We start from the raw sequence: 9,145 nt of genomic DNA on the forward strand, positions 1-9,145 counted from the left end.
TGCCGGGCATCGAGGAGCTGCTGGTGAGCGGGCGGCACCCCAGCATGCCGGCCTTCCCCGCACTGCTCACTGCTGCTCCCGGCCACCGGGCCCATCAGACCTGCCCTGACGGTGAGTGTGTGCACAGGTGGGTGGGCTGTCCCTGTACTCCACCCACCACCACCTCCTTCCCCTTGTCGCCACATAGATCCCTGTGAAGACCCAGGACCTCTCCCTCCTGTCCAGCTGGCCAAAAACTGGACCTTCCCCAATGCCAGGGCAGCCGGTGGCTCCACTGACCCTTTCCTGTGCCCACCCCGACAACTGGAGGGGCTGCCCAGGACCCCCATGGTGAGCATGGTGGGAGGGGAAAGGGCCTAAGACTGGCGGGCAGCGGGGTAAGGGAGAGACCAGTGTTTCCTGTGAGGTACAGCCCTTCCTGGAGGAAGACGGAGTGGAGAGCCCCTTGGATGCCCCTCTGAGCAGCCCACCCACCTCCCTTCTTTTTTTTTTTTTTAATACGTTTTTATTAATTTCAGAGAGGAAGGGGAAAGGGAGAGAGGGAGGGAGGGAGGAAGGAAGGAGGGAGGGGGGGAGAGAGAGAGAGAGAGAGAGAGAGAAGAAACGTCAATGATAAAAGAACCATTGATCAGCCGCCTCCTGCCCCCTACATGGGATCGAGCCCTCAACCCGAGCACATGCCCTGACCAGGAATCGAACTGTGACCTCCTGGTTTATGGGTCGACACCCAACCACTGAGCCACACTGGCCAGGCCCCGTCTCTCTTCTTACACCTCTCCGGAAAGGGTTTCTCTCCTTCCACAGAACCGTGGTAGGGCTGTGCTCAGTCATGCCTCCAGCCAGCTTCCTCTGCGTGCACCCGTCCGTGGTGGGCCCCATCTGCAGAGCCCCCGTGCCCGGGGCACAGCCCAGGCTTTCAGGCAGGGCCAGGGGATGAGAGAGCTTCCTCCTGAGCCTCCCTTCCTTGCCCAGGCCCTGCCTGTGGACCGGAAGCGGAGCCTGGAGCGCAGCCGGCCAGCCACTGCCACGCCCCCGGGCCCGGCGTTTGGGGGTAGCCGTACTCCCAGCACATCGGACATGGCTGAGGAAGGCAGAGTGGCCAGTGGGGGCCCCCCAGGGCTGGAGACCTCCGAGTCTCTCAGCGACTCACTCTACGACTCGCTCTCCTCCTGCGGGAGTCAGGGCTGAGGAGCTGCGCCTCGCCTCGGCCCCTCTCAGACACAGCCTGGACCGCTCTCCTCAGGCCCTGCCCCCTCAGGGCCATGCGGCTCCTCCCTGCAGGGACCAAAGAGGCAGATGGACCAGAAGGTGAAGGGGGCGCCTGGCACCCCCCTGCCCTCCGCTGCTGTGGAGGAGATGACCACTCTCAGCTCAGGGAGAGACCCCACCTTTGGTCCTTCCTCTCACCCAGAGTCAGGCTCTTCCTCGGAGGGACTGGGTTCCAGGCCGCTGCCCCAGCCCTAGCTCCTACTTCAGGCTGAGCCATCTCGTGGTGCTGGGCTTCCTGCCCGCCAGCTGTGCCATCTCCGCCAACCTGGCTGCTCCCTGCCCCTAGCCCCTACGGGGCCAGCTGGAGGCCCCGCGCTGGTGGAGTTTGGGGGCGAGGGGTCAAGTTGCCTTCTCTCTCATCTGCCCTGGTCCTCCTTGCTGTCTGGATGGTGCTGCCCTCCCCTGTCCCATGTCTTTGGGGTCATTTGTCAGTCTTTGTTGTTGTTTTTTTTATACATTAAAGCACATGGCCCAATCCCCACTCCCCACCCTCATCCCGCACTGCGGTTAATTTATCTGTCGTTACAAATGCGGCTGCTCTGCTTCCAGCCTCTGCTTCTGCAGTATCCCTAATAAAACATGAAGGCCCCGCTGTACCCCCGACTCGACTTGTTCTGTGGGAGGACACAGGGATGGACAAGTGGGTGGAGACTGTGGGCACCAGGGGGAGGGGGTGTGGGTCAGACTGTCTTAGGCGCCCTGTGAAGCAACCCACCTTCCAGGGGATCTGGCTGGGGTCACCTAGAATTGAGGGACGGGTCTGCTTAGGCCTGGGTTGGGGAGAGTGCCCTGGTTCAGGGCTTGAGCAGGGTAGCCGTGGGCAGGCACTTAAACCCTGTACACATGAAATGAGGTAGGCCCTCCAAATTCTGAGCTCCAGGGGCTGGAGGGTAAGCAGAGTTAAGTGTCATCTCCTGTTACCATAAAGGGAGGCAACTGGATCCCAAACCGTTGCCACCTTCTAATTTTTCCTCAGATCTTGGGCTTTCCCAGATCGTGCCTCTGTTCTACCTCATTTCAGCCAGCAGTTCCCATGGCTCTCACTTTAGGAAGGGAGGCCAGGAATGAGGCTGTGCAGAAGGGACTTCCAGGAGTTATTTCAGACTCCACATGGCATGAGGACAGAGGGTAGTGCCGCCCTCCAGCTCTTGGATTACTTGTTGGGCCTGGAGCTGGGCAATGATCTGAAGGTGAACCAGGTGGCAACCAGCTCATCTCACATTGGTCAGCTCCTGCCCACCTGGTTGCGAGGTGCAGGGTGATTCTTCCGCGCCTGCCTGACATAGCCTACATGTGCTGCCTCCCTGTGGCATACAGTCTGGAGGCCGCCTGGGCAGTATCATGCTCGGTACTCCTGGCCTGAGGCTGGGACTCGAGACACTTCATCGTGGGCACAGGGGCCTGTAAGAGACACGTGGTGTATTGACACCACAGTTGAGCCGAAGCACATTCACAACTCAGTTATACTGTGGACACTGTCCTGGCGCTGACGAGCCCAGGAAGATTGGGAGTGCGGAGGGTGTCGGCACCTCCTTTTACACTAGCTCCTTCCATCAGTCTCTCCAGCCTAGTGCTCCGGAGAGAGTGGTAAAAAGAATTCCCCATTAAAGTAAACACCTACCATATTGCTGGCCCTCTGATCCCTAACCCCCACCATAGCCCAGCTGGGGGAAGCACCATCATCCTCATTTCACAGACTTCCAGGCTCAGAAACATGCCATGGTTGCCCAAGGCTGAGAAGTGATGGAGCCCTGAGAGAGTAGTTCCTTTTTGGGTGTGTGGCTTTGCTTTCTTCTGGACTTTAATCTCTTCTTCCTTTTCTGGCCTGTGGATCCCTCCTGATGTGCTGGGTGGAGAGCAATGGACTGGAAGTCAAGGGTTTTAGCCACTAAGTCTGGTTTTATGGGGAGAGTTGCCTTCCTTCTCCAGGCCTTGGCTTTCCTTACCAACGGAGGATTAGGAGAGTGAGCCAGACCAACTGGTCCCACTAGCTCTGCTCTTCTCACCTCTCCCTCAGTCTGGCCTCTCTCCTATTTCCCTTAGTTTATGTCATCATTGAAGAAATTAATAAGACTTAGAAAAAGGTCAAGTCAGATGTCTTGGTTTTCTTTAAATACCAGAATCCTGCACTTGCTAGTGTAGCTCAGTTGGTGGTGGGTGTGACTTCCGGTCAAGGTACATACCTGGGTTGTGGGTTTGATCCTCAGTCGGGGTGCACGTGGGAGGCAGCTGATCAGTGCCTCCCTCCCTCTCTCTCACCAATCAATAAAGACATATCATCAGGTGAGGATTAAAAATATGTATGTTAAAGCCCTAGCCAGTTTGTCTCAGTGGTTAGTGTTGGCTTGCAGACTGAAGGGTCTAGGGTTCAATTCCGGTCAAGGGCATGTACCGTGGTTGCAGGCTCAATCCCCAGTAGGGTGCGTGCAGGAGGGGGCTGATCAATGTTTCTCTCTCATCGAGGTGTCTGGCTCTCTGCTTCTCTCCCTTCCTCTCTGTAAAAATCAATAAAATATAATTTAAAAAATAAAAAAAAATTTAACCCTATTTCCCCAATATTATTGTTACTAATAATATCTAAGTTCAAAAAAGGAGACAATAAAGTGAAACAAAATAATTTTACAGCAGACAGATGCTTGTAGAGGAGCCCAGGGAAGAGGTGAGAATTCACCTGGGACAGCATGTACAGTGAACTCACACCTGGTAGGAAGTAAGGACAGATTAAGGAAAGAACTCACCAATCAATAAAGACATATCATCAGGTGAGGATTAAAAATATGTATGTTAAAGCCCTAGCCAGTTTGTCTCAGTGGTTAGTGTTGGCTTGCAGACTGAAGGGTCTAGGGTTCAATTCCGGTCAAGGGCATGTACCGTGGTTGCAGGCTCAATCCATGCCACCTCCCACGCCCACCCCTACCCCAAAATCAGGGCATGTGCAGGAGGCAACCAAACTATGTGTCTCTTTCACATCAATGTTTTTCTCTGCTCTCCCCTTCTACTCTCTCTAAAAGTAATGAAAAAAATGTCCTCGGTGAGGATTAACTATATATCTATCAGAATCCCACTTTCTTACTTCCGTCTTCTACTTTCAGGTTCCTATCCCACTATGCCTTCTGCTTTTATGGGCTTAAGTATGATATTATAAGCTGCAAATTCCTGCTTCTTGCCAGGCGGGCTCAAGGAAGTCTACATCATCCTTCTCCTAACTTACTATTTCTTGGTTCTTCATGACCTTTTGACCCTAATGGATTACATCATTGCCTTGTTAGAACAGAATTGTTGGCCTGCAGGATATTTATCCTATTTCCTTTCAGGAAAGAAGCTTAGCATCTGACTCTGGATTCCACCTTTTACAAGCTGAGACCAATGGGTGCATCCATGTTTGTGTCACCAGGGTCTGGTCAGTCTGCTACCAGGTTCTGTTATCCAGGGCTTGTAAATGCAAGTGTCACCTTGTCCCTGGGGCAGTGTGGGCTGACTGGGGAAATGACTGTCAGTCACCAAAGCAGGGTGGCATCAGCCATATCTGGAGCCAGCTCTTCCCCACCAACTGTTCCAAGGTGGGCAGCTCATTTTCCTAAGTCCTCCATCATGCTCCTAAAGGGTGCTGCGCCCAAGTGAGCCATCCTGCAGCCCTCATAACTGTGCCTGCCACACAGACCAGATATTCCATCTGAAGTCATTCTGTGGGGGGGACACACAGGTGAGTTACAGATACTCCTGGGGAACTGATTTCTCCTTGTACTTCAAGGCTGAAAGACACCTGAACCTCCCTTTGCAGAGCACTGCATACCTCAGTTTGCCAAGTATGCTTCCCGGTAAGGTGACCTCAGTGCTTTCTCCATGAACAGTGGGCGAATGTTTGCTTCATCACTCAGGGTGACCCTTCTGGATTTCCCAAACAGGGAAGCCAAAACTGCCAGCCCCCCTACTCCATTCCCCCAAATGACATCAAGGCATCAGCAAAAGACTACAAAAGGTTTCAGGTTCCACCTCACTGTGAACCCTGCCTTTTATAGGAATGTCCCAAAATGTTAATTGAGGTTTCATCTGGGTTGCCAGTGGTTTTTATTTTATTCTTTACCCCTTTCTAGACTAATATGTTTTGTTTTCTTTTTTTTTCTTTTTTATAAATTTTATTGATTTTTTACAGAGAGGAAGGGAGATAGAGTTAGAAACATCGATGAGAGAGAAACATTGATCAGCTGACTCCTGCACATCTCCCACTGGGGATGTGCCCGCAACCCAGGTACATATCCCTGACCGAATCGAACCTGGGACCTTTCAGTCCGCAGGCCGACCGCTCTATCCCTGAGCCAAACCGGTCTCGGCATCAAATCATTTTTTTAAATACACACACACTATGTTTATGTCGACCTTTTATTAGACAGTGAGATTATTCTGCAGTTATTGATCTTTTTCTTTCAGCACTTACTATGTCTTGGAGATCTTCCCAAAGCCCATGAAGCTCCATGATCATACACGGTCTTCCATTGTATGGATTTGCCATGTTTATTTCTTTTGCCAAGACAAACAATGCTGCAGTGGACATTGCACATGTGTCTTTGTCCACTTGTGAATTTCCATAAGAATAATCCCTACAGATGGAATTGCTGGGTCATACAGTATGTTTATTTTAAATGTTTCATAGATATGAACAAGTTGCACTTCATCAACAATGTACAAGCGAGCCCTGGCTGGTGTGGCTCAGCTGGTTGAGTCTTGCCCTGTGCACAGAAGGGTTGCTCTGGGCATGTGCACTGGTTGTGGGCTACATCCCCAGTGCGGGGCGTGCAGGAGGCAGCTGATAGATGTACTCTCACATGGCTGTTTCTTTCTCCCTCTCCCTTCCTTTCTCCCTGAAATCAATAAAAACCCATTTTTTAAAAAGACTCTACTATTAAAAAAAATGTATAAGAGAAACTGTCTTTCACATTATTAAGTATTATCAAAGCTTTTATTTTTAGCCAATTTGGTTGGAGTAAGTGATCGCGTAATTTGTAGCCCAATGTAGGGACTTTGCTTTTAGTCAGAGTTAATCTGGGGGCCATTAGAGAGTGATAAGAATAGAATGTAGAGAGCAAGTATGGAAGCAAACCAGTAAGGAGACCTCTTGGGTAACTGCAACAAGAGATGGTAGTGACTTGTTCCAGGGTGGAGACACTATAAACAAGATTTGCGAATGTCATGGGTACAAGGAAAGGAGAAGAGTCGAGGACAACTCCAAGCTGTTTGGAGTGACCAGTAGGAAGAAGTTGCCATTAACCAATATGGGGAAATGCTAAACATGTTAAACTTGAGATATCTATTGGACAACATCCAGCGGAAAATGTGGAGTAAGCAGTGGTTATGGAAGTCCAGAGTGTAGGAAAGAAACCTGGGCTGGAGAGCTAAATTATAGTAAGCCACCAGCATATGAATGTTACTTAAAGCCGGGGGACTGGATGAGATCACCAAAGGAGTAGGAAAAGGAAAGCTCTGAGTCCTAATTCTGGAACATTCCAGTTCTTTAGGCAAAATGAGAGGTGTGCAGCCCTAGCCAGTTTGGGTCAGTGGATAGAATGTCGACATGCAGACTGAGGGGTCCCAGGTTCGATTCTGATGCCCAGGTTGTGGGCTTGATCCCCAGTTGGGGGTGTGCAGGAGGCAGCTGATCAGTGATTCTCACTCATCATTGATGTTTCTATCTCTCCCTCTCCCTTCCTCTCTGAAATCAATAAAAATATATTTTAAAAAAAAAAGATTGGTCTAATTGTTTAAAAAAAAATTGTGCTGGTCAGAGGGTGGGATGCATAAAATTGATATTATGAGAGGTGTCGTGGGTTAAAGTGTGTCCCCATCACCACCACAAATGTTGAAGTCCTAACCCCCGCACCTCAGAATGATGTGACTTTATTTGGCAATAAGGTCTTTATAGAGGCAATCAAGTTAAAATAGGTCTTTTGAGTAGGACCTAATCCAATATGACTGGTGTCCTTATAAAAGCAGACATGCACACAGGGAGCATGCCATGTGAAGATGAAGGCATCTACAAGCCAGGGAATGCCAAGGATTGCCAGCAAACCACCAGAAATTAGGCGAGAGGCCTGGAACAAATCCTCCCTCACAGCCCTCAGAAAGAACCTACCCTGCCAACACGTTGATCTTGCACCTCCAGCCTCCAGGACTGTGAGACAATAAATTTCTGCTGTTTAAGCCGCCCAGTCTGTGGTACTTTGTTAAGGCAGCACTGGAACACTAATACAGAGGTCGCCGTTATTGGCAATGAGAAGGACCAGGAATGACCGTGAGTGGCTCAGACAAGGTAGAGAACAAAGTCATTGGAGGAGAAGAGAGCAGTAACTGAGAGGATTATCTGGATGGATATTGAAATCTCCAAGCATTAGGACAGAATTAGTATCAAAGGGAATGATAGGGAGGTAGGAGCCAAACCCTTCAAGAGGAAGTAGCCAGGGGTTGATAGATGAGTGGAAGAGGGAGCAGAGTGGGTGATATAGTCCGTTGACATGAGATTAGAAGCTGAAGGACTTTAGGGAAGAACCGTCTGAAAGCAACACTGAGGAGCAAGGAGGGTGCCCACAAACCTAGCGGATGGTTGACACAGGGGCCGAGGGAAAGAAAGCAGTGTCACTTGAGAGGGTGGCAGGGGGTGTAGCGTCCTCAGGGAGAGCCCGGAGGGCAAAGGGACCTTCAAAGAGGCTATGTCCACAGGGAGTTTGCTGGTGTAGGGCCATGAGCTGTACCTCCCAGCGGAAGGGATTCAGGAGATGGGAAGAGAGTAGGGCGTGTGCAGGGCTATGAGGAGCAGGGTGGTCACCATGTTACCGGAGAGGGGACCTGGCCCTGAGCGGGTCTGCCTCGGCCCAGCTGGCAGTGTGTGGGTTCTTGACTTCATGCAGGAAAGATTTCACAAAGCGAGTCCAGGCAATTATTAGAAGATGTGTATTTAGACTGCGGACTGGCCCTGGCCGGTTTGGCTCAGTGGATGGAGCGTCGGCCTGTGGACTGAAGGGTCCCAGGTTTGATTCTGGTCAAGGGCATGTACCTTGGTTGTGGGCACATCCTCAGATCGGCCTGCAGACTAAAGGGGTCCTGTGTTCAATTCCAGGGTCAAGGGCATGTACCTTGGTTGTGGGCACATCCTCAGTGGGAGGTGTGCAGGAGGCAGCTGATTGATGTTTCTCTCTCATTGATTCTAACTCTCTATCCCTCTTCCTTCTTCTCTGTAAAAGTCAATAAAATATATTTAAAAAACAAAAACAAACAAACAAACAAAAAAACGGGACTGAAACAAGGAAGGGTTTAGAATAGAAGAAGCAACAGGAGAGGGACAGAGGGGCAGTGAGCCTAAGTTGGGCTGCTTGGTTCACTAAGAAATCAGAGAAAAGAGGGCCTTGGGGACAGGACCAGGGCCCCTGAGATGAGCTGCCGCTGCCCATTGCTCCCCGGTTGTAAGCCTCGTGGGGTCCCTCAGAGTTTAGGAGATGCATGGCCTGTGGGGGAAGCGGCAGGGAGGGGAAAGGCACAGGCATGCTCCTGGGAGAGAGAGCATGTGCCCGGACTTCTTTCTGAGGGGTTTTAAAGGCGGGAGTTTAGGGGAGGATCTCAATAGAATATTCATCAGTGTTATGCTGATGTGCCCAAATGAGATCTATTACCTTAACTTCATCTGTCCTTGGGTGTGGTTGGTAAATGGCACTAATTGGATTTTGGCTGTCTGTGTCCCTGAGTAGAGTGATTTAAACTATTTACCCTCTGGTTGGTGAGAGGTACAAACCATTTACTCTTAAAAGTTCTTGGATTAGGAAAAATGGGATTTTGTTATTTACTAGAAAGCTGTAAACTGCTTGGCCATTTAACTATCTGTCTCCGTTTC

The 9,145-nt window shown here is 50.6% G+C and overlaps 1 protein-coding gene across 1 annotated transcript in view; it reads left to right on the forward strand.

The window, feature by feature from the left end:
* The window catches only part of NCKAP5L (NCK associated protein 5 like), a 33,930-nt gene extending 32,065 nt beyond the window's left edge, over positions 1-1,865 (forward strand). Inside the window, exons 12-14 of the mRNA XM_006755552.2 lie at positions 3-111; positions 188-330; positions 973-1,865. Coding sequence (XP_006755615.1) covers positions 3-111; positions 188-330; positions 973-1,188 — 468 coding nt within the window. The 3' untranslated portion in view covers positions 1,189-1,865. The remainder of the gene's footprint in view (positions 1-2; positions 112-187; positions 331-972) is intronic.
* The last annotated feature ends 7,280 nt before the right edge of the window (positions 1,866-9,145 follow it).

Source organism: Myotis davidii, unplaced genomic scaffold, assembly GCF_000327345.1.
Source record: "Myotis davidii unplaced genomic scaffold, ASM32734v1 scaffold290, whole genome shotgun sequence".
NCBI classification, from domain to species: Eukaryota; Metazoa; Chordata; class Mammalia; order Chiroptera; family Vespertilionidae; genus Myotis; species Myotis davidii.